At 40.2% G+C, this 26,151-nt stretch overlaps 1 protein-coding gene across 2 annotated transcripts; it reads right to left on the bottom strand.

Moving 5' to 3' along the window:
* Nucleotides 1-641: 641 nt before the first annotated feature.
* On the bottom strand, nucleotides 642-23,659 carry LOC112233351 (protein phosphatase 1A). 2 transcript variants are annotated; one of them, XM_024400714.2, is made up of 6 exons: nucleotides 23,311-23,659; nucleotides 21,481-22,326; nucleotides 21,166-21,283; nucleotides 20,917-21,028; nucleotides 20,549-20,606; nucleotides 642-1,269 (listed from the first exon to the last, which is right to left on the bottom strand). In XM_024400714.2, the coding sequence occupies exons 2-6, from the start codon at nucleotides 22,309-22,311 to the stop codon at nucleotides 1,240-1,242; spliced, it is 1,149 nt and encodes a 382-aa protein (XP_024256482.1). In that variant the 5' UTR covers nucleotides 22,312-22,326; nucleotides 23,311-23,659; the 3' UTR covers nucleotides 642-1,239. The 2 variants fall into 2 exon arrangements, with proteins under 2 accessions (XP_024256482.1, XP_024256692.1); XM_024400924.2 differs by lacking the exon at nucleotides 642-1,269 and adding an exon at nucleotides 15,889-15,950.
* Between the last annotated feature and the right edge of the window lie 2,492 nt (nucleotides 23,660-26,151).

The following is a 26,151-nucleotide window of genomic DNA, read 5'->3' on the forward strand; positions in this document are numbered from 1 at the left end:
TTTCTGAGGTCTTGGCTGATTTGTTTTGATTTTCCCATGATGTCAAGCAGAGGCACTGAGTTCAAGGTAGCCTTGAAATACATCCACAGGTACACCTCCAATTGACTCAAATGATGTCAATTAGCCTATCAGAAGCTTCTGAAGCCATGACATCATTTTCTGGAATTATACAAGTTGTTTAAAGGCACAGTCAACTTATTGTACGTAAACTTCTGACCCACTGGAATTGTGATACAGTGAAATAATCTGTTTGTAAACAATTGTTGGAAAAATTACTTGTGTCATGCACAAAGTAGATGTCCTAACCGACTTCCCAAAACTATAGTTTGTTAACAAGAAATTTGTGGAGTGGTTGAAAAACAAGTTTTAATGACTCCAACCTAAGTGTATGTAAACTTCCGACTTCAACTGTACATACTGCTTGTAATAACCAAATCAGAGGTTCAATATAGTGTACCGGTCTTTGTGTCTTTGTCTAGCCTACACAATGAGGATGCTTGACCCCTCAGTGTCAGTGAAAGGGTGAAAAGTGACCCCCCCCCCTCCAGATACTTACCCACTACAAATACCAATTAGCCTAAGTTAGCATGGGTATCACAACGACCAACCACACACCTAGAAACCAACCAACCACACAAGAAGAGATTTCGAGAAAGAGCGTCATCTGCTCACGAGTCTTTATTCATGTCGCTCTTGACAAGGTGTTGGGCACTAAACATCAAACAGAGAATCACTGAGCGTGTTATGTGTGTGGTTCCAAGGCTGAGGAAGCCCTCTTCCTAATCTCTTTCTACATTGATGTGCTTTACCCAAACAAAATGAAATATACTTTCAAAGCACTCTTGTCAAAATACAGTACATCATAAAGAGAGAACCATTTAGACTAGTAAGTGCTAGCCCATAGACTGTGTGGTCATAGGAAGAGATTTCACATCTTTGAAAGATAAACCGGTACCGGTTTATCTCTCAGATCCGCACCTTGGGCTGGAATGATGTTATGTGATCGATTCAGACAGGTGAGTTGTGTGGAAAAATATTCAGTTTTGCCAAAGAGGGTGCCAATAATCACTGAGATTCTCAGACTATTCTCAGCCTCTTTGGGAGGAAGGGGGCCGGCGTAATCAAATTCATAAAATATGTGTGAGAAAATAATAGTTCAAATACTTCAAGATCTGACAATAGACAACAGCAAACACTCAGGGGGAAAGGTGGGTGGAGACCATCGGTTTAGTTCCTGTTTTAGCTGAAACCCCGGAAGAAGAGGATGTCCTGGGGAGGAAAAGGGGAGGATGTAGGTGAAGGATGGAGAAATAGAGTAACTAACAGCATGCAGGGACATGGATACCAAACATTACTGACTACATGCTAACAGGAGATGCAAAAACCTGAGAACTGTCTGTATGCAGAGGGAAAGAAAAGTGACTCACTACCTTCTCAGAGGTACAAAGGAAAAAACTGACTTCCGCATTGCATTCCGAGAAAGAAAACAACCACTGACTGAAGGCCAGAGGCAGAGGCAATTAAAAAATTCAAAGAGAGGGAGATAAACACTTCCACCTCACTACAGCACAGTCCACAAAGCAGAAAGCACAAGCTGACAGACAGACAGACACGGACCATGCTTAGTTAGAACAGGTGCTTCGGTAGTCAGCTACAGAGAAAAAGCAGACAGCCATGTATTCATCAACACATTTAAATAAGAACAAATAGTATACTTGATCTTGGGGAGAGAAAGGAATAAACAGATCAGCAGGTAGAGCTTGAAATTATGCTGAACACGCAAGGTCAGTTTCCAGTCGAAGGGAAGCAGAATGTGATAGCATATTATTAAAGTTGTACTAAGCAGATGGTTGAACGGTGCAATATACATCAAGTAAAAGTCAAAATAATACATTTAATACAATAGGCAAGCATGAAGTTGGAATTAAGGACCAGGCTTTGTACAAGGCAGAAAACAGCTGTGAACTTTGAATGAACACAGGAGAGGTGACAAGAAGATTGTTTCCATGCCCCATCACATAATGAATCTCTGACGCAACTCGACTGTCATGCTATATCAAAACAAGGGGGATCCTAACAATGGATTTATTTCCCTGCAGTGATATTTGTAGGACGAAGGGAGGGAGGGCGGCTGGGGGTCACATATCAAAGTTTCAAGCTGACATAAATCAATCAGTCCCATAACTGGACAAAAACAACAGTAGTGACCTGTGGGCCATATCTGACATTAATCCTAAACCTTCCAGTCAGTGTGGAGGAATGACAGGACACGATTTGGTGGGAGAGAGAGAGAGAATGCTGATACAGGGCCTAACGAGGAAAGGTGCTGATGCTAATGAGTGCATCCGTGAGCCCTTAATGAGGCCGTCTCGTTTGGTGTCCTAATTCACAGTGATCCGCGTCTCAGGGGTGCAGGATAATGAGCAGGGCTGGGATTCCCAGGGCAGGGGGTTGTGTAACCCACCTCAAAAGGGGGACACAAACTCCCACAATGCGCGTGTGTGTGTGTGAGAGAGAGTGTGATAGAAAAAGGGGGAGGGAGAGAGAGTGTGAGTATGTGAGAGAGATACAGTGTGTCTGTGAGAGGGGGAAAGGGCGAGAGGAGGAGGGGAAAGAACAGCTAGATGTCATCCCTGCCTGATACGCTTGTTTGTACCCATCATTGAATTGCTGTGACCAAGAAAGAAAAGCTTGGCTCTCTGTTAAACTGACCTCAGGCAACAAGTACACTCAAGAATAGGAAACGGTGAGGTAGACAGAGCAAGAGCAAGAGAGAGCAAGATGAGAGAGACAGGGTTAGAAGCAAACAAGAGCAAAAGGATATGACAAGCCATGCAAGTCCTCAAAAAGTTTGAATGTTGATTCACCACAATATTTCCATTAAGTGTTGTTGGCTTTGAACTTGCATTTCTAGGAGCTACTATATGGCCCAGTTCAATCATTATCAATGAGCTACGGCTCATGAACACTCTATATACCATCCAGGAGAAATGCCTATCCTCTAAAGGGATGGCATTCAGTTTCAGGTCTTTTTCACTGGGCTACCAAGAGAAAGCTAACTAACAACTACAGGAATCAGTGACCTCAGTTTATAAAACCCAAATGCAGAGTATGCATTGAGCCCCGCCGCCCCCGCCTCTTTCTGCTGTGTCTGCATTAGTAAGGCTCAAATGGGTTTCTGCCATGAGAAACAGAGCATGACATGCACTAAACAACGCCAGGCCAGCTCCATTTGATGATGGCCGCCGCTGATGCGGACGCTTTTTGATGTGGAGAAATATCAGGGCAGCGTAAATCAGCATGAGACGCAGCTGGCTGAAGACCTAATGAGTCAGCCACATTACACACATCTCAAAATGCAAATAGAAAATAACTACAGGAAATGTAACATTGATAAATTCACCCAATGGTGAGTTATGGTCTCATCTGGAATTTAAGCAAAAGCTAAAATATGGGAATAAGTACTTGACATGGTTTTTGAGAACTGTGTCATCAAATAATTCAGACACCACTCCGAAAACCCTGATCAATAACTTTAGAGGAATGTCTGCTCACTGTCCACTACTGTTTTGTCAGTGAGAATGTGTTTCCACACAACTCTAATTGACACAGTTAATAACACTGCCACCCTCTGGCTGGCTGGCTTCATGCAGATCTACCAGTAACTGTGACTTTGCTCATTCCTCCAATCACATTCACAGATCTGAATAGGAAGAGGAGATGTAGGGAAAGGAGGAGGGGGCTGAAGGAAAATACCTTTATCCAATTTTATTTCCAGAAACGGAGATGCACAGAGGTCGACTGTCTATAAACGGATAACTACAGTGCCATTTACAGATGATTGTTAAAGAAACAGACAAATAGTGTCACAAAAAATCCTTGGAATAAACTATTAATTAATTTACAGTATTATGTTACTTTGAATCGGATACACTTACTCTATTCTTCTGAAAACAAACCAGACTATATAAGAGTGCACACTTTACATTTAAATGCTGATACTACTCTCTGTTATTATCTATGCATAGTCACTTTAATAACTCTACATACATGTACATATTACCTCAATTACCTCGACTAACCCGTGCCCCTGCACACCGACTCTGTATCCACTGTATTTTGCCGCGCTACTGTTATTTGACTGCTGCTCTTCAATTATGTTACTTTAATTTCTTATTCTTTAGGTATTTTTCTAAACACTGCATTGTTGGTTAAGGGCTTATAAGTAAGCATTTCACTGTTGTATTCACGCATGTGACAAATAACATTTGAGTTGACTAAATCAGGGATAAAAGATCATTGGTCTGCTCCCCGTCCCCCAACCAGACCATTCAGGGGATCATAACAATCCAAATTATACCTGATCTATCAACGGCTTGGCACTGAGCACCGTTTGACCTTTTAACACGGCTCATGACATTATGTTGACATTTCAAGTAATCCCTCCCACGGTTCCTAATCTCAGTCGCTGTAGATGGCCCTGGACCATCCCCTGAGCTGCAACTACACCATGGATGCAGACAGGCAGACAGAGACAAGCAATATCCATGGCAGGGCTAATGATTCCATGCTAAGCTAGAGCCCACATGTGCAACCACACTCAGGTGATGGGACAAATGCAGACATACATGCAGGCATGGGAATCAATGTTCATGTGTATTATCGGTGTATAATATGAAATGTGTTCGTTGTGTGTAAATGAGAGGGATATTACTCCCAACCTTCTCAACCTAATTTGAGCTACAATGCCTTCCCAAATGATTCACACCCCTAGACTTTTTCCACGCTGTTGTGTTGAAGCCTGAATTTAAAATGAATTAAATTGAGAAATGTCTTGAGTCAATAAGTATTCAACCCCTTTGTTATGGTCAGTCTAAAAAAAGTTCAGGAGTAAAAATATGCTTAAGTCACATAATAAGTTGCATGGACTCACTCTGTGTGCAATAATAGTGTTTAACATGATTTTTGAATGACTGCCTCATCTCTGTACCGCACACATACAATTAACTGTCGATAAGTGAATTTCAAACAGATTCAACCAGATTCTGTACCCCACACATACTTACACATACACATATACATACATCTGTAAGGTCCCTCAGTCAAGGAGTGAATTGCAAACACAGTCAACCACAAAGACCAGGGAGATTTTCAAATGCCTAGCAAAGTGTGTCTATTGGTAGATGGGTTAAAAAATATATATATATATAAAAAAAGATTGAATATCCCTTTGAGCATGATGCCGTTATTAATTACACTTTGGATGGTGTATCAATACACCCAGTCACTACAAAGATACAGGCGTCCTTCCTAACTCAGTTGCCGGAGAGGAAGAAAACCGCTCAGGGATTTTAACATGAGGCCAATGGTGACTTTAAAACAGTTACAGATTTTAATGGGTGTGATAGGAGAAAACTGATGATGGATCAACAACATTGTAGTTACTTCCCAATACTAACCTAAATGACAGAGGGAAAAGAAGAACGCCTGTATAGAATTAAATGAACCAGACTTACAATTTTTTTTTCTAAGGTCTTGGCTGATTTGTTTTGATTTTCCCATGATGTCAAGCAGAGGCACTGAGTTTGAAGGTAGGCCTTGAAATACATCCACAGGTACACCTCCAATTGACTCAAATAATGTCAATTAGCCTATCAGAAGCTTCTAAAGCCATGACATAATTTTCCAAGCTGTTTAAAAGGCACAGTCAACTTAGTGTATGTAAACTTCTGACCCACTGGAATTGTGATACAGTGAATTATAAGTGAAATAATCTGTCTGTAAACAATTGTTGGAAAAATTACTTGTGTCATGCACAAAGTAGATGTCCTAACCGACTTGCCAAAACTATAGTTTGTTAAAAAGAAATTTGTGGAGTGGTTGAAAAACAAGTTTTAATGACTCCAACCTAAGTGTATGTAAACTTCTGACTTCAACTTTACATGTGAATGTGTAGCACTCAATACAAACATAAATAAACCCTACAAGTCATCACCAGTCAACTGTACTACACAATACTACAACATTCCCCACCTCAGGGTAAAACACCCCACAAAGCTCAGTGCTACAATTACACCCATTTGGCATTGATTCCACTCCTCTGTTGTCCATGCATGGCTGGATAATGTTATACTGCTGCATACAGCAGCACAGTCCAAAAGAGGATTCACTGCTAAAAAGGTCAGATCTGTTGGCTAGGATCAATTACAGTTACAATGTATCTTTTAGAACAGCCATACTCAACAGGCGGACAGCAGGCCGGATCCAGACACAGAAGTGGGTCAATACGGACTGCGGGTCGACTTAAATACAATTTTATTTTAAAATTCGGTTGGGTTTCAACTTCTGGTATATGAACACATGCACAGATAACATGGAAAATGTGTGGAATTGAAAAATGTTTCTTTAGCGCCCTGGCATAATGTGAAGAATTATAGGAAATACAATTTAAAACAGCATATTTCTCTCTCTGCCAACAAGAGGGGTGTGGAAAGTTTGGGGGTTGAATTGGTTGCGAGGTAGGGGTTTCTTACTACACCGATAAATAACATTCATCCGGAGACCTTTGCCACCTAGGAAGTGCGTGTGACCAGACCTTCTCAAATAGTATTTAAGTACCCCAGTTTTAGAGATAACCTTTATTCCAAACCAGGGGGGATGCCCTTTTTGTATCCGCAAAACATGAATCAGTACTTAGTTTGTGTTGGTGGGTCTTTCAGTATACTGTGTTAATGAAAACACTGGTCTTTTATGAAGGAATCTGACATGGAGTTAAATGTTATATAATTATTTAAATGTGACAATGAATTGAACAGATCAAGACAGGAAATGAGAAGAGCTATGCAAGGTAACAACCCATTTATTTAGTGATACATTCTGCAAACTATACATTTGATTTCAAACTTCAAAAGGCTAAAAAATGAAAGAAATAAGGACGGAAAGGCGGCGAGGAAATTCAGGGAAAGAAGAGAAAAAACAAATTCACAAGCAAGGAATGCAATTTGTTCAATCGACTCAACACAAGTAGCACAATTTAGTTCAGGGAACAAAGCTTTAACATTTTATTTTCGGTCTTTCCTTTGGAGATGGGACATAATACAAAATATACAGTTATTGAACTTTGCAAAGTCAATCACAGAGGCCTCTGAGAAGCAGTTGAATTAACATAGACAATACTACAGCAGTCTAAAGCCATTCTTGAATGTATTCATAAATATAGCAGACATGAATGTATGTATGTATGCACATTTCTAATGCTTACAAGGTTACCCAATTGTTACACACTTGCATTTGCTTAAAGTATTACATCATCTGCAGGAGTGAGCAATTAAATAAGCTTTCAAGATTCAACAAGGTAACGTGAAGAAAAGAAAAAATGTATACAAACCAGAAACGGTTGAAAATGTGTACCATGTAACTACCAACATAGTATGCCACTTTGAAGAGAAGCACCCTAACATGGAAACACTTGATTTGATTTATTTCTCAGTTACAAGAAAGTCATGTCTACATCTCTCCTTGAAGTGTTCCAATAAACAAGTACTTAAGTGATAGGGTTAGATTGGGTAAGGCAAATCGGTGAGCTTATTAGTGAGCTGAAAAAGGTCAGCAACATGGGGTTCAGGTCCCCTGTTTAGGGGGACACAACCCACCACTGCTAAGGGTCACACAGTAACGTCACAACTGAGGTACATCAATATGGACAATATGGGAGCGAGCATTCAAATCTATTTTACTCCAGCCAGATATACCTCTGAACCTAACAGAACTAGTTCCAGGGGAGCAAAGGGACAACCTGTAGAGAGCTTTATCGTTTTTTCTAGAACAATAATTTGTGAAAAAGCTGATAAGAAAGACTATCAGTGCATATTTAACCATTGTCATTAATTACACCAAATACCTCTCACACATCTTACATTTCTAGAACCCTGAACATTGTTACAATTCTAGATCTCTGAACTAGTTGAATATCACACAAAAGCTAAACAAGTTGGTGAAATTACACAAGCAAGGGTTTGAGGCCGTTCTTTTTCATATAAGGTCAATGATTTTACTAGTTAATAAAATAAAACTAGCATTTGCAGTGGATACATTCTAGATAAACATTTCAAATTTGCACATTTCAGTCAAATACATTTACAATGGGTCTGCCCAACTCTATGACAACTCAGTCTGACATTCCACAGATTCTGACAGTCAGAACAGCCAAGTGTATGATGGCTGTTTTCAAAGCAAAACTACAGAGGGGGTGGGGTCTAAAACAACAACCAATACAAATAGGTTTTCTATGAATTTATGAGGTACTGTAGTTATGGTATATAAGAAAAAGAATACATTGGATGCTTAGTAAGTGCTACGCTTTTGAACAATTAGGTCAGTCTTGTATGGTACCAGACGGGTCCATTTTTGATCAAGTCAAATATTGAAAAAAAGAAGAAAAAAAACACCCTCATTGAGCATTCTTTTAGAGCCATATCCTATTTCAATGGGAGGCAAAGAAAGATTTACAAAGGTTCAAGCATGGTGAATGGATCTAATATCAGGATATGGCCTCTGAATTTTGCAAAAAGTACCTTCAGAAAAGTATTCATACCCCTTGACGTATTCCACATTTTGTTGTATTACAGCCTGAATTCAAAATGGATTGAATACATGTTTTTCCTTTGCCTGCCTGCCAGCCAGCCTGCCAGCCAGCCTGCCAGCCAGCCTGCCAGCCAGCCTGCCAGCCAGCCTGCCAGCCAGCCTGCCAGCCAGCCTGCCAGCCAGCCTGCCACACTTCGAGATTTTAGCACATTTATTGAAAACGAAATACAGAAATCTCATTTACATAAGTATTCACACCCTTTTGCTCAGACACTCCAAATTGAGCTCCGGTGCATCCAATTTCCTTTGATCGTCCTTGAGATGTGGACTCAAAGTTGTAGTGACCTGTGGCCAATTCAATTGTTTGGACATTATTTAGAAAGACATACCACCTGTCTATATAAAGGTCCCACAGTTGACAGTGTCAGAGCAGAAACTATACCATGAAGTCTAAGGAACTGTCTGTAGATCGCTGAGACAGAATTGTGGTAAGGAATACCCTGGGGAAGGGTATAACATTTCTAGAGTCCTGAAAGTTCCAAGAGCACAGTGGTCTCGAACTTTGAGAAAAAAAAAAAATTGGAACTACCCAGACTCTGCCTGGAGCTGGCCGTCTGACCAAACTGAGCAAGAAGGACCTTAAATCAGGGAGGTGACTAAGAACCCAATAACCACTGACAGAACTCCATGGGTGAGATGGGAGAACCTGCCAGAAGGACAACGGTCTCTACGGTACTTCACCAATCTGGGCTTTATGGGAGAGTGGCCAGATGGAAGCCACTCTTCAGAAAAAGGCATATGACAGCACATCTGGAGCTTGCAAAAAGGCACGTGAAAGACTGAAAGCATAAGGCAAAAGATTGTGGTCTGATGAGACAAAAATTGAATTCTTTGGCCTGAATGCAAAGCGCTATGTCTGAAGAAAACCAGGCACAGCTCATCTAACACCATCCCTACCATCAGTGGCAGGGACTGGGAGACTGGTAAGGATAGAGGGAACAATGAATGGAGCCAAATACAGGCAAATCCTTGATGAGAACCTGCTTCAGAGCGCAAATGACCTTAGACTGAGGCAAATATTTACCTTCCAACAGGACAATGACCTCAAGCATAAAGCCAAAGCAATGCTGGAATGGCTTCAGAACAAGAATGTGCAAGTCCTTGAGTGTCCCAGCCAAAGCCCAGACTTGAATCCCATTAAATCTGTGGAAAGACTTGAAGATATCTGTTCACCACCGCTCCCTATCCAACTTAAGAGCTTGAGAAAATATGCAAGGAAGAATGGGGGGTTGGGGGAAAAATAAATCACAAAATCCAGATGTGCAAAGCTGACATAGACATACCCAAGACCACTCAAAGCTGCAATCGCCACCAAAAGTGCTTCTAAAAAGTATTGACCATTGGGTGTGAATACTTAGGTAAATTATATCTGGATTTCATTTTCAATAAATTAGAAAAACATTTTCATTTTGTCATTATAGGGTGGTGAGTAGTAGATGGGTGAGGGATTTTTTTTGTTTTTACATTTTATATTCAGGCTGTAACAACAATGTGGAATAAGTCAAAGTGTATGGATACTTTGAAGGCACTGTACATACGTTCCTTATGAGGCTCACATAATTACATGACATGTTCATGTAAGGCCCCATCTCTAACACCTTTGTCACTATGCAAGTCTTACAGTATATATGCAAGTAATCCGCATTCAAACTGGTGTGTCGACAACAGAACACTAACATACTATCCAAAACTCTTTAAAAATAAAAGCACCGCAGCACAAAATCAGTGTCAAGCTGTACAGATGACTGAAAAATATGCGGCTAACCTAAAGATAAAAGTAATGCATTTCTGAAATAAAATATATTTATTTCCAGTCTAGCCTTATAAAACATTGACAGTAAACAAGTAACCTGCAAGTTTAAAACAGGTTAAGACAGATTTTCCTTTGACTTCATTTAGGTACTTGAAAATTATATACATACTGCAGTATTTCTGGAGAAAATACTTGAGTATAAGGACAATGAACATTTGCAATCCTCAGGGGAAGATCCAAATGCCTATGCAGGTGCTAAAACAGCTAGGGCTTGTGTGTTACAGCGGACGGCTCTGTGCTAAAATTTGGTTCCCTTCCACAAAACTAATGGGGAAATACAACTTTTTAATTTTAAATAAAAAATAAAAAAACGATTACCAATCTAACCACATTTCTTTCTCATTTTAAAAAAGTGACTTGGGTACCGGATTCATTCAGTCACTTAATGTTTTTTCTAAGATCGCAAATGCTGTGTAATAATTATGAAGCATTGTTTGCCTTAAGTATACAATTGAACAATAAGTGTTTGTGTGATTGACATTTCAGCAGTTTAAGGGTACATCAACTGTTCGTATATCAAGTTCACAACAAAAAAGAACCTGGGTCCAAGTCCCTCATTCATGGACAAACATATTTAAGCGTTAATCTGAGACATACTTTAAATGGTTTACTTTCTAAACAACTGCAGGTACGCATAAAACACAGTAACAAAAGGGTGGCATATCAAACCATCTCTAAACTGTGTGTGTGTGTGTAATATAATATATACACACATACACACTACCGTTCAAATGTTTGGGGTCACTTCGAAATGTCCTTGTTTTTGAAAGAAAAACACCTTTTTAGTAATTAAAATAATATCAAATTGATCAGAAATACGTAGACATTGTTAATGTTGTAAATGACTATTGTAGCTGGAAACGGCAGATGTTTAATGGAATATCTACATTGCCTTAGAGAGGCCCATTATCAACAACCATCGCTCCTGTGTTCCAATGGCACATTGTGTTAGCTAATTCAAGTTTATAATTTTAAAAGGCAAACTGATCATTAGAAAACCCTTTTGCAATTATGTTAGCACAGCTGAAAACTATTATTCTGATTAACGAAGCAATACAACTGGCCTTCTTTAGACTAGTTGAGTATCTGGAGCATCAGCATCATCATGAGTGGGAGGCCCCGGTGCACAACTGAGTCTCAACGTCAACAGTGAAGAGGCGACTCCAGGATGCTGGCCTTGTTGGCAGAGTTCCTCTGTGCAGTGTCTGTATTCTTTTGCCCATATTAATCTTTTTTTCTTATTGGCCAGTCTGAGATATGGCTTTTTCTTTGCAACTCGGCCAAGAAGAACAGCATCCCGGAGTCGCCTCTTCACTGTTGATGTTGAGACTGGTGTTTTGTGGGTACTATTTATTGAAGCTGCCTGTTGAGGAATTGTGAGGTGTCCGTTTCTCAAACTAGACACTAATGTACTTGTCCTCTTGCTCAGTTGTGCACCGGGGCCTCCCACTCCTCTTTCTATTCTGGTTATAGAGCCAGTGAAGGGAGTAGTACACAGCATTGTACGAGATCTTCTTGCATGGAATAGCCATCACTTCTCAGAACAATAATAGACTGACGAGTTTCAAAAGAAGGTGCTTTGTTTCTGGCCATTTTGAGCCTGTAATCGAACCCACAAATGCTGATGCTCCAGATACTCAACTAGCCTAAAGGAGGCCATATTTATTGCTTCTTAAAATCAGGAGACCAGTTTTCAGCTGTGCTAACATAATTGCAAAAGGGTTCTAATGATCAATTAGCTTTTTAAAATAATAAACTTGGATTAGCTAACACAACGTGCCATTGGAACAGAGGCGTGAGGGTTGCTGATAATGGACCTCTGTACGCCTATGTAGATATTCAATTAAAAATCAGCCGTCTCCAGCTACAATAGTGATTTACAACATTAAGTGTCCACACTGCATTTCTGATCAATTTGATGTTATTTTAAAAATGGACAAAAAAAAAAGAAGCTTTTCTTTCAAAAACAAGGACATTTCTAAGTGACCCCAAAATGTTGAACAATATATAGGGGTCAAATTCAGGAGACAATGTGGTAGTTTGTTGCCTGAAGTTAGCCTACATCATTAGATTGTCAGTTGGTTAAAGAGAGAGAATTTCAAATTCAGTATGTTACCCTGTGTGTCAGACAAACAGGATAGTGTCCCAACCCTGAGCAGAGCCCACGGGAATTAGAAGGGCACCTTAACCTACAGTGCTCCATTCTAATTGATTAAACATCCACAAACAAAACAAGAGCATCTTGCTCACCACTTATCTAACCTAATAAACTGTGGACAGTTTATTAGGTACACCACTCCGTTTACAAAAATGGATCGCTCCTACAGTGAGTCACGTGGCCATGGCTTGCTATATAAAGCAGGCAGACAGGCATCGAAGCCTTCAATTACGGTTTGATTGAACGTAAGAATGGGCAAAACGAGTGTCCAAAGCAACTTTTGAGCGTGGTATGATGGTCAGTGCCAGGCGCGCCGGATCCAGTATCTCAGAAACGACCGTCCTCCTGGGCTTTTCACGCATGACAGTGTCTTGGGTTTACAGAGAATGATGCGACAAACAAAAAAACATCCAATCAGTGGCAGTCCTTGTGGGTGAAAACAGCTCGTTGATGAGCGAGGTCGAATGAGAATGGCAAGAATCGTGCAAGCTACCAGGCGGGCCACAAACAGACAAATAACAGTGCAGTACAACAGTGGTGTGTGCAGAACGGCATCCGGGAACTCACAGCTCGTCGATCCATGTCACGGATGGGCTATTGTAGCAAATGACCACACCGGGTTCCACCCCTATCAGCTAAAAACAAGAAGCGTCTCCAATGGGCATGCGATCACCAACACTGGACAATTGAGGAGTGGAAAAACATTGCCTGGAACATGACAGTGAGTTCAGCTTACTTGAGTGGCCTGCGTAGTCCCCAGACCTCAACTCAATAGAGTATGTTTGGGATAAAATGGAACGGGCTGTTCGCAGAATGAATGTACCACCGTCTAATCTGCAGCAACTGCACGATGCCATCGCGTCAGCATGAACCAACATCCCTGTGGAATGTTTCCGACACCATGTAGAATGCCCCGAATAATTCAGGCTGTTCTGGAGGCAAAGCGGGATCCGACCCGGTTCTAGATGGATGTACCTAATAAACTGGCCACTAACTGTATATACATACAACAATGAATTTTAAACAATGGAAGAAAACACATTTAAATAAAACCATCTCACCACGAAATACATACTATACACTTTTTTCTTCAAAGGGAAAAATTAACTGCAAATCAATCATACACTTTAGCAGCATACCATGCCCTAGCTCCTGGTGCAGTGGCTGAGGTCTCTACAGTAAGAGCACCCCAAACCACACAGTAAATACAAGGAGCTCTAGGAGAGCTCAATGCATTTAGTGGATTTGTTCTTGGTTGTATAGTTGAATATAGCAACATTTAAAGCAGCAATCAGCAGTTGAAACTATAACACCCCTGTTTCTGTAAAAAGCTACGGGTTGAAGATGGAGAAATGTAACCAATCAAATTCATAGAGCTATGCATGCAAAGACTGACCCTCCATGATATCAAAATGATAGTTTTATCCATATTTTTAGGCTAGTGTTTGTTCACATTTACTTGGTTTACAAGAATTTGAGTAAAACAAGCGTATATCAGCAGTTGACCTAACTAAGCTCTAGGCATTTCTAAGTTATATTCTTCAAGAAACAAAATGTGAACATACCATTAATTTACAAGTCCAAAAATGCATGTAACAACTGGAGATTGCTTCTTTAGAAAAAAAACACCACTTGGAAATTGGAAACAGAAGATTGAATGTTCACTTAGACTGGTGGTGGTAACTAGGGTTTCTAACAATCAGCACTTAAACACTTGTAAAAATCAGATAAATGTTGTGATTTGAACTCCTCTCTGAAACTTAGAAAACTTCACTTGGCATGGGCTGTCATAAAGCTGACCTATGCTATCATAGACCACGTGGCACCTGTCATGGTGGGCATCTGTCACATATTATGCTTATTCCAGTGGAGGCTGCAGATGGGACGGCTCATGTCTGGAACAAATGGAATGGCATCAAACACATGCGTTTGATACTTTTCCACTCCAGCCAGTACCACGAGCCCATCCTCCCCAATTAAGGTGCCACCAACCTCATGTGGTTTATTCAAAGTAAATGATCTAACACTCATGACACATGAAAACATGTCAACAAGTCAAGGTTCAAACTAAATAATATATACATTTTTTTAAATCACTGTGTCATTAGACAGGTTAACTGTGTCACAGACAATTACAAAGTGGTTGTGGTAGATGTCATTTTGAAGTTCAAATAGCAATTTGTCAACTTAATCCTTCCACTGTCAAATAAAGTGTTATCTGAGTGAGGGGTAGTGAGAGATTGTATTGTGCTGATATGAAGGACTGATGAGGTGCAGAAGAGGTATGTAGGAGTAATGGTGCCTAAATCTCCAGCCCATGTGGTTCTGACATCAGCACCACCATAGCAAACATTAGCTAGTAGCTACAGTGCTGCAGATAGAGACCTACCTCTACACATACACACAAGCACCCAGGCACGCTTGCCAGTATACGCACACACACACACGGAATCCAACACAGCAAGTGTTAAAAGGTGTCAGGTGGGATAATCTTCACTTGCATCTTGGAACTGCTTTGTTGTGTTTACAGGTGAGCAACAAGAGCCTTTCTCTCCAAAAGACAGGAACACAATGAAGGACTGTGTAACACTTTACCATAGTTACTACAGCGTATAAAGAAAAAGGTATATGAAAAATAATTAAAATTGAACATGTAAATATTTAGATTTATATGGTTAGATTTAGAGAGCTTACTGTGCTGTGAACCTATACAATTTACCCGTTTCTTTAATGAGCAAAGACTTAAACTAAAAAAGAACATGAGCAGGAGGATAATATCACCTGGAGGACAAACAGTAATATTCACTGAATAGACATTTGTTGGAACTCCAGAAGAGCAGGAAAAAGGCAGATAGTGCATAAAAGGTTCTCTTTCTCACTTCTTTCATTGTTTTACTTGAACTCAAGCTGCATTAAATACAGGCTGTTTGTACACAACAATTGCACTTCACAAAAACAGAAATATACAAAACACAAGGAAATGTGAATCAAACTAATTACAGCAAAAAAATAAATTGTTTCAGCTGATTTTTTTAAAGAACCTAATGGACTCGCTAGTTATGGGTAAGGTTGGGGGGGATAAAAGGTGAGACAAAATGGAGGGAATCCTGAACTTCAGAGCGGACTGGTGCTGCACTATCCAGGGTGTAGAGGTGTGTTTGCATCTCCTCGTCCTCCCATCATATTCCCTTCTTAAAAATGTAACGCTCAAAGTGGTGGGGAGACAGACTGCTGAACGGAGCTGCTGTGGGTCTTGAGAGGGTTGCGGGTTGTAAACTCTGTGCTGTGTTTGTGGTGGGGGTTGTGTTACCACATGTCGTCTGTGGACGCTGAGTCCTTGAAGGAGGGAAGGAAGGAAAAACCCTTCAAACTCTGGGTCTACATCCAAAGGGTCTCGATTTCAACTCCTGGAGACGTGCAAGAGGGCTGATCTTTCCACCCAAGAGGTTAATTTTGTCCTACACTAGTTACGAACTTGGACAGGAATAAATGTAAAAAGTCCAAGACATTGTTCAAGAAAGAGTATGTATAAGTGAGCAGAGCTTTCCGGCAATTGAGATTGAGATCCCTGGTATTAACAGCAATATCTTGAAGTCTTCACTTTAACCAATTACATTTTTTCCAGTTCTGGACTGTAAAATAAGGGGATTTTATTTGTCATATGCCATTTGATAGTGACACTGTTACAAGGTCATTTTAGGCTGATCAAACAAACCCAATAGCACCCTTATATTTTCTGTGATAAAAATTCCTGTTTCCTGCCTAGAAAGCCATGTCAGAATAAAGAAGCACAACATTTCATTCACATAACCATGAGAATGTTTGTATATGAATGGTTGTTATGAATGATTGCTTCAATGAATATATTGCTTGTTAAACTATTTGTAAGATGCTCCCATTTGAAGAATCTTGAATATTATCCCCATTGATGGAACTTTAGGGAGCAAGTACACAAGATTGATATCAAATAATTGCAGCCTAAATAATGGTCTAAGATTGCTCTGCCAGCTGTCACTGCTACTACAATGCTGCCCGCATAGATCAGAAAGCATATTTGGCCTTCAAACACTGGGAGGGCCATACTCGAAACATTAGAAACAGTTTAAATGAAAATTGTTTCTCCGTCTCAAAATCTGCATCAGCCAATTACAATTGTTGACGAGGTTGCACGTGATAGAACACTACTTGTTAGCTTTTCCCCCATCAGATAGCATAGGGTTAAGTATGCCAGGTTAACACAACCAGCTGGACGTGATTATTTCCTGTAACAAATTCTGTATCAACCAATTACAAACGTTGACGTCACTTTTTCTTGAGAGCGTCATAAAAGTTAAGTCCCCCATTTAGGGGACTGAGCGATTCAAGACCGGTTCCGACTAACATTTTTGTTTAGAGAGCGCTCTGTCAATGGTGCAACATTGATTGCTGTGCACTACGTAATAGCTCTGGTTGTCCTGCTTCACATGCCGTTCTACACTCTCATCTGAGATGCTGTATATAAAATATGAAACCTAATTTACACAAGGGGTGACATCACATTTTCTGGCTTATCCAGACAAAGGATCGAACTCCCGTCTGAAATTTGCAGCTCCGCTTAAAATAACGCATATGAAATGGGAGACTAGCGATTGCAGCAAACGCAGTCTAATCTCGCTGTACTGTCAGATGGTTGGATGCAAAAATCATTCCATAGAATTGAAACAAGATTAAATCACCCGTGTTTACAGCTCAAGTTGTACAAGTCAGCAGACATTTGAATGGCTTCTGCACATCGCTCAGAAGACTAGGCAGAAAATGCTGTCAATAATTTGAAATGGTACCAATTTTGTATTGTCCCCGAGTACGATAATATTTATTTTATAGTTAAAAAGTGAAATAATAATTTGATATGTAATATACATAACAAGCCCTATTCCCCCACTTTTGTTGAATAGGAGAAGGGGGTAAAAATGATTTTTTTCATATGTTCATTACACTTGAGCTTACAGTACATTTGGAAAGTAATCAGACCCCTTGACCTTTACAAACATTTTTTACTTTACAGCCTTATTCTAAAATGGATTAAATGACCCCCCCCCCACACACACACCTCATAGTTACAAAGCAAAAACTGGTTTAGAAATGTTTGTTAATTTATAAACAAATTATTACATTTACATAAATATTCAGACCCTTTCCTCAATACTTTGTTGAAGCACCTTTGACAGCAATTACAGCCTTGAGTTTTCTTGGGTATGATGCTATATGCTTGTCACACCTGTATTTTGAGAGTTTCTCCCATTCTTCTCTGCAGATCCTCTCAAGCTCTGTCGGGTTGGATGGGGAGCGTCGCTGCACAGCTATTTTCAGGTCTTTCCAGAGATGTTTGATCGGGTTCAAGTCCGGGCTCTGGCTGGTCCACTCAAGGACATTCAGAGACTTGTCCCGAGGCCACTCCAACGTTGTCTTGGCTGTGTGCTTAGGGTCAGTGTCCTCTTGGAAGGTGAACCTTCAACCCAGTCTGAAGTCCTGAGCAGGTTTTAATCAAGGATCTCTGTACTTTGTTCCGTTCATCTTTCCCTTGATCCTGACTCGTCTCCCCAGTCCCTTCAGCTGAAAAACCTCCCCACAGCATGATGCTGCCACCACAATGCTTCACCTTAAGGATGGTGGCAGGTTTCCTCCAGATGTGATGCTTGGAATTCAGGCCAAAGAGTTCATTCTTGGTTTAATCAGACCAGGGAATCTTGTTTCTCATGGTCTGAGTCCTTTAGATGCCTTTTGGGAGTGGCTTCCACCTGGCCACTCTGCCATAAAGGCCTGATTGGTGGAGTGCTGCAGAGATGGGAGAACCTTCCAGAAGGACAACCATCTCCACAGAGGAACTCTGTCAGAGTGACCTCCCTGATCAAGGCCCTTCTCACCCGATTGCTCAGTTTGGCCGGACAACCAGCTCTAGGAAGAGTCTTGGTGGTTTCAAACTTCTTCCATTTTAGAGGTATGTAGGCCACTCTGTTCTTGGGGTCCTTCAATGCTGCAGAACATTTTTGGTACCCTTCCCCAGATCTGTGACTTAACACCATCCTGTCTCGCGCTCCTTCGACCTCATGGCTTGGTTTTTGCTCTGACATGCACTGTCAACTGTGGGATCTTATATAGACAGGTGTGTGTTTTCCAAATCATGTCCAATCAATTGAATTTACCACAGGTGGACTCCAATCAAGTAGTAGCAACATCAAGGATGATAAATGGAAACAGGATGCACCTGAGCTCAATTTCAAGTCTCATAGCAAAGGGTCTGAATAATCCTGTAAATAAGGTGTTTGTAATTTTTGTTTAAATAAATTAGCTAAAAAATGTAAAATCATGTTTTCACTGTCATTATGGAGTAGTGCGTAGATTGATGAGGGAAAATGTATTTAATCCATTTTAGAATAAGGCTAACTAAACAAAATGTGGAAAAAGTCAAGGGGTCTGAATACTTTACGAATACACCTAAGCAAATATTTTGTATTTGACAGAAACGTGAGATAATAACATTTTGTTGTCAGTATAAGCATCACTAGGTATCGTTTATGACCCTCATCATAAATAATTACTTTTGGGTATGTCTATTTAGGTGGAAATCTACAATTTGACATTACATTTAACAGGTGAACAGAAGTCACATGGCACAATCTTCTAATCAAAGTTACTAAAACATGCACAAAAGTTAAATTGGACATATAGCTCACAGTATTGTGAGACAGCTTTTTTTGGGGGGGGGGTTTCGTGGTAAGTTCAAATCCCAGGTGAGATTGTTTTTTCCTTTGGGAAATGTATAATTACGTTTATTATGCTAGTGTGTTGTGAAGGGTGTAGCCAAAACCTTGTAAATTAAGATTACAAATATATTTAACAAGGAACTTATTGGAGTCCCTCTTGCAGACTGAGACTACTGCTATACAGGGGTGTAGAGCTGCCAGAGCCACACTTTGCCACTTCTTAGAATCATCTGTTGTGGATGGCTCCCGACACTGCGTCTCAAAGCTGTCATCAAGGCAAAAAAGGTGGCTACTTTGAAGAATCTCAAATATAAAATATGGTTTGATTTGTTTAACACTTTTTTGGTTACTATATGATTCCATATGTATTATTTCATAGTTTTGATGTCTTCATAGTAAAAATAAAGGAAAACAAAGGAATGTATAGGCGTGTCCAAACTTTTGACTGGTACTGTATTTTAAGAAATGCCATTGATTAGTGGATAAAGTTTAAGATCTTTGATAGGTTGATGTCGAATTTGTTGCAGGAAATATTCACTGTCAGCTGGTGAGATTAGCATTGGGCTAACCTGTGCCAGGTTATCTGATGGGACCAGCAACAATTTAGCGTTCTATCTTGACAAGTAAATTGAAGATTTGAATTGGCCGTGTTTACACAGGCAGCCCAATCATTGGCAAGACTAGATCTGATTGGTCAAAAGACCAATTAGTGGAAAAAGATCAGAATTGTGCTGCCTGTGTAAACACAGCCTAGAGATGTGTTAACTGTTCTGTGATATTGGCTGCAGTGTTAATTCAGGAGTGAACTAAACACATCATGAAACAGCTGTTAACTGTGGGAAGAACTAAATGAGTTCTGTGATGTTATGGTAACGAGTAAAGTGGATTACAGAGGAAATCAAAAGTGAATTACAAACAAGGATGATACTCAAAAGATGAGTGCTACAATAAACTAAAACATACAGAAATCCATATATTGCCTCCCCTTGATTCAACTTTAAAAACAGATATGGTTATTGATATGTTGAATGTTACAAATTGGGTTGATGAAAGTTAGAAAACGAACACAAAAATATTAATGTAATTGTATTTTGCCCTCGAAACACAAACTTATCTGCACAAACATGTATCTACATACATTCAAATAAACAAGCTTTTGTGAGTGGATAGCAGTCGCCAGGAGATACTTACTGTGTCGTCACTTCGGTATGGGTTGAGTTTGTTGTACACCGCTTCAACAACATTTCGCCTAGGACACATAAAAGTTAACATGCAGGTTTAGCTTAGCAAGCAATAAAAATACCAATGTATATAAGCCCAATAAAAACAAAACAGTTTATACAGAAAAGCTAAATGCTGAGCATACAAGGCTGGAATTGAAGGGCACAAATCAATTAGCCCAACTAACAGCCCAAACTTCCACACTAGTCCAAACTATCAAAACCACTTTAGTGAAAAGTCATTAAACCTTACCCTGCAAAGCATGGTACTATTTCCCTAGTACTTAATCGACCTCAAACTTTGAGTTGGCTGAGGTCCAGTTAAAAGAGATCACTCACTTGCTGGCCAGTTCACCCCCAGGAGGGAGGTTAGGGATGCTCTCTGATGCTAACGTCCGCATCACGTGGACCAAGTCTGGAACCCCTTCGTTTCCCTGCTTCTTTATGATCTCTGTGGGAATAGCAGAACAACATTCTCTGTGAGTAGAAACAATATCACACTGAGCGAAGTGAGCTTCAACCACATCAAATTCATGACAATGTTCTTATACTATCTAGGTTTCTATATGGCATATTTAGATGCTGCACCTTCTACTCTGCTCTCCAGGTACTTATCCAGCTCTGCTTCCCTTTTCACGGCATCTGCAGTCACCTTTGGAGCCCCTGGGAGGCAGATCAGCACAACGCTCATATTGTCCCGACTCCCCTGTTCAAAGGGAGAAAGCGAGAGCAATACAGACAGACTTAAAAAGGAAAATAATTTACATTTGCTTTAGCATTTTCAAGTAATCCAAAAGGCATCTATGACGCCTACTCATGTGACAAAATGCTGTGGTAACATCCAGGTACATGCAAATGCTTAGCTGTTACTGATTCAGTGAACAATAAATTAACAGGTCTCACCTTGTACAAGCAAGTGTCAACAATTTCATTGCAGACTCTCTCAAGGTCATTGGTCACCTCTAGCCTGGATCTGACAAAGTCACACAGTTCCTCATTGGCCATGACATCCCAGATGCCATCGCAGGCTAGGACAATAAACTCATCTTCCACCTCAGACCTTTCAATGGCATACACCTCAGGCTCTGGTGAAACCAGCTGCTCAGTGGGGCCCTTGCCATGCACACACTTGTAGTCGAAGTCTCCCAGGGCCCGGGACACAGCCAGAGAGCCGTTCACTCTCTGGATCATGACAGAGCCTCCGGCGTTTTGAATCCTCTCCTTCTCCAGTGGGTTGCTGGGCTTGTGGTCCTGTGTGAAGAAGTGCACAGCTCCTCCACGGCTCAGAAGACCCCGGGAGTCTCCACAGTTGATGAAATAGATGTGGCCTGGGGAAATCATGACCCCCACCGCAGTTGAGCCACTGCGGTCCACACCGTGCTTCTTCTCTGAGATGTTCCGCATGTGCTCGTCAATCTGCAGGAAACCTGTGCGGATGCCGATCTTCACACTCTCTACGTTGGGCTCCAGACCACTCTGGAAGTCTGGGTTGCTGGTGATGTGCTCCAGCAGGTGCTCACAGCAGTATTTGGCCACCTGGGAGCCAGCATGCCCATCATAGACAGCAAAGAAGGACCAAGGGTCGAGCCCATGAGGCAGGCCAATGACTGCCGTGTGCGCATCCTCCATCTCCACCCTCCAGCCCTGCATGCTGCTCAGGCCATAGGTCAGACTGTTCCCCTCACCATGAGCATTGTGCTTCTCCATCTTTGGCTTGTCCAAAAACGCCCCCATTGTAGCTCTTAAAACCTTCAAAACAGGAATAAAACAATAATATAATATGTTAACTTGTTATTCTGCTAAACTCGGCTACATGTTTACTAATTAAACCTCAAAATATTTGCCAAATATAATTAGTTAAGATATGGATGATTTCGAAGCAGATTACACAGATACAATCCTTTTATGGCAAAAAGATTAGATAGCACCTTGGGTTGCACCCTCTAGTCTAAAAATAGGTGAGTACTGTAGACATTTTAAACACTAGCTAACGTTAGTTAGAAACATCTATCAATTAATTACTAACGTTGGCTGCTAGCTAAATAACCTATTTTGTAGGTGTTGGCCATTGATTGTGTGATGTCAACAATAAAGTCAGCACTGCAAATAGTTAACGTTAACTACCCAAATTGCAAAACAAGATCCTCCCGCTTGCTATTTTCCGCTTTCCTTACGCCCAAGCCAGCTAGGTCCCAAGCCAACGTTCGCTAACTACGTGTTATTGTTTTGTAGCTAGCTAGAATACAGTGTAGTTAGCTATTTAGTTTAGCGTTTTAGTGATGTTAGCCATCAATGAAGTAACTTAGTTAGTAGGTAATCTTACCTAACTAATGCTAGTTACGTCAAATAGCCTCCTATCCCAACTAGCTAGTTACTGTAGACATCGTTCAACTAAGTCAATGACAGAGCCAGGGTTACTTAAATTTAAATAAGTCACATTTTTGATGATCACAAAATTACGAACAATGTTTTCAACAACGTTAACTAGCTGGCTACGGTAGCTAGCTAGTTAGCTTAAATCCTCCGGTCGCAATAATATGAAAACCAAAATAAACAAACAGCTGCGTCGTTGTGGGCCTTGGCCCCATAGCTTTGGCAGGCCTTAGTTACACTGCCCCACGGCCTATCCTCGTCGCGAAACACCCGCTGTGTATAGCAAATCAGTAATGCTAACAGACTAGCCTGGTAGACAATCAGAGAGATTTCTCACAGGCACAAATCACCGTGACTTACCAAAATCCGCAAGACCTGTTTTGAAGTTGTAAAGACAGCAACAGAGCAGAGGTGCTGTGACCGAAACAGAAACACCGACGAGATGGAGGGAGTTTGCGGGTAACGTTAGCTAGCTAGCAATCACCTCACAGTGCATCAATTTGTGAAAGTGCGGAACTCCCTGTTCTGACTAAACCAGGGATGCATTACTTTAACATTTGTCGACGTAAAGTATAGTTAAAATGTCCCTCCTTTGAATTTTTAGGCCGGAGCTGTTATGGCCAAATGAGTGTCAAGCCCCAGCCTATTCACTTGAATTTGACACAGCCTGCAAACACTAGCTAAACCAAACAGTGGACTCAAAAAATACCCGGATGTTGCAGGTTGCGTGCTTGAAAGCATTACATCATCCCTATGAGGCAGTTGGTAATCAACACAAAAGCCCATACATTGATTCAACCATATATATCCTATTACATTACTATTTACATACATTACTGCTATTATTTGTATTTTAATTCCTAATTCTATGGATTCAACATTGTAAAGGCGAGCACGCATATTAACATAAAGCCAATACATTTCGTATGGAAATATCTGTGGGCTGGGGCGATTCAAAATGTTCTCAGTATGCATTTATTTCAGTCACAATTTGTATCACTCTCCGTCTATATTAAAGTGGCACAGTGCGCCAAATATCAATATTAATCGGGTCTATTCATACTGAAAAATATTTAAAAATTCGAGATAATCTTTTTCTATAAGAGTAAACTGTAACCAGAAGTGTTTTGTATTTCTAATAGTCGCTTCCGGGTTATTGAGAAATTATTTTCTGCTAAAGCCAAATATTATTAATATACTAATAAGATACTTTTCTCTCCGCCCTAAAAGTGAGAGTCGTTAATTAACAAAGCGGCACGGCAGACTGTCTAATCAAGGAGGGCTGCTGCCGCGTTCAAAACAACTGGGAACTCGGAAAAATACAAGGTCGAATCATGACGTCAGTGATCTTCAGGTCGGAACTCCAGAAGAGGCCCGATTTCATCAACGGTTCAGAAATCCATATTCCTCCCTAAAATCTCACCAGAAGGAACAGGTTGATGGTTTCAGCCATGGTATTCTCATTTTCCTTATGTGGTTTACCTAACAAGCATCAGGTGACTATTTTACAGGAATACTCAGGTATTTCAATTCATTAGTTTGTTCTTGTATGACCAGAAGTCCTATTTTGTTTACAAACTTACGAAGAAGATTGAAAGCTGAATTTATGTTTTATGTATACAGTAACTAAGATACTGTTTTAAATGGCATACAGGTCTGCTCTGACTTTACACGGTTATTGTTCTATATTTAGTTATTAATACTTATTTCCAAAAAAGGTCTTAGGAACATTTATATGTAAAACATTTTGTTATTCAATTATTTTATGATCAGTTTTCATATGTACTTAAAATAGTAGGTACCCTTTTATTTAAATTATTATTTGTTGTTTTATTTCTCAGAATAGTTCCTGATTACACTAAGGAGGGTTTTTAGTCTCTCTTACTACAAGAACCCTTGGTTTGGTCTTGAACATAATTTCTAGTTGAGTTGAATTTCAAAGGTTATGGAATAAGCTATTTTCACTTTAAATTGACTTAAATGGTGCAGATCTCGGTTCCTTATCGTTTACGTTCACTGCTCCTACGTCTTTGACTCATCCTACTACAGTTTATACTTTTATATAATCTTTGTTGTTTTGTCTTTGTCTATATTATCTCTTAATGCTAGGGGGTTACGAAACAGTGTGAAGCGCAAGGCCTTATTTTTATTTGCTAAACAATTTCGAACAGATTTTTGCTTTTTTTCAAGAGTCTCACTCAATTTCTGCTGATGCCAACTTCTGGAGGTCACAGTGGGGCAACGATATTTGGCTTTCCCATGGATCTGAACGCTCTGCTGGTGTCACTACAATGAAAAATACCTTTGGTGGTAATATTCTACACTCGGAATGTGACCCCTTTGGTCACTTTATTTGTCTTGTGATCAGTTACAATGACATTACACTCATTACTGTAAACTTCTACGGGTACAACACTAAACATAAGAATGATGAGTTGCTTGAATCTATAGAGAAACATATACTTCATTGGTTATCTAAATTTCCCAATTTGTTATTATTGATAGAAGGGGACTTTAACATTACAATAGATAATTCAACTGATAGATGGCCCCCAGGTAGGCCAACCAATCAGAATTTGGGTTTAATACTTTTTATGGAAAAGTTTGATCTTACTGATATATGGAGAGAGAGGTTTCCGGCCGAAAGATCATTCACTTGGAGTAACAAAACAGGCTCCAGACAATCCAGAATAGATTTTTGGCTTATATCCAAATGTATTGATAGTGAGTGTGTTACTACAAATATTTGTACTACTCCCCTCACAGACCATAAGGCTATTTACATTGATATCAAAATATTTACCCCTGATACGAACCTTGGTAGAGCATCCTACTGGAAGCTAAATAGCTCATTATTAAATCATGATATAGTTACATTTGAGGTTAAAGATCTGCTCTCACACTTTTGGGAAAGGGCTTGTGAAGAAAAATCTTATTGCAAGAACTGGGAGCTCTTTAAATTTGAGGTGTCCAAATATCTTAGAAAATATGGTAGTAATCTTGCTAAGACCAGAAGAGCTGAGGAGGAAAAGGTGATCATTAAGATAACTTCCCTTTCTCAGAGGTCCCCAGCTGACCGCTTGGGGGAGGAGAAGATGGAACTAATTGAGTTACAAAATAAACTGGATAATATATATAAATTAAAAGCAGAAGGAGCCTTTATTAGATCTAGGAAAAAATGGATTGAGGAGGGAGAACAGA

The sequence above is a fragment of the Oncorhynchus tshawytscha genome, linkage group LG11 (genome assembly GCF_018296145.1).
Source record: "Oncorhynchus tshawytscha isolate Ot180627B linkage group LG11, Otsh_v2.0, whole genome shotgun sequence".
Classification (NCBI taxonomy): domain Eukaryota; kingdom Metazoa; phylum Chordata; class Actinopteri; order Salmoniformes; family Salmonidae; genus Oncorhynchus; species Oncorhynchus tshawytscha.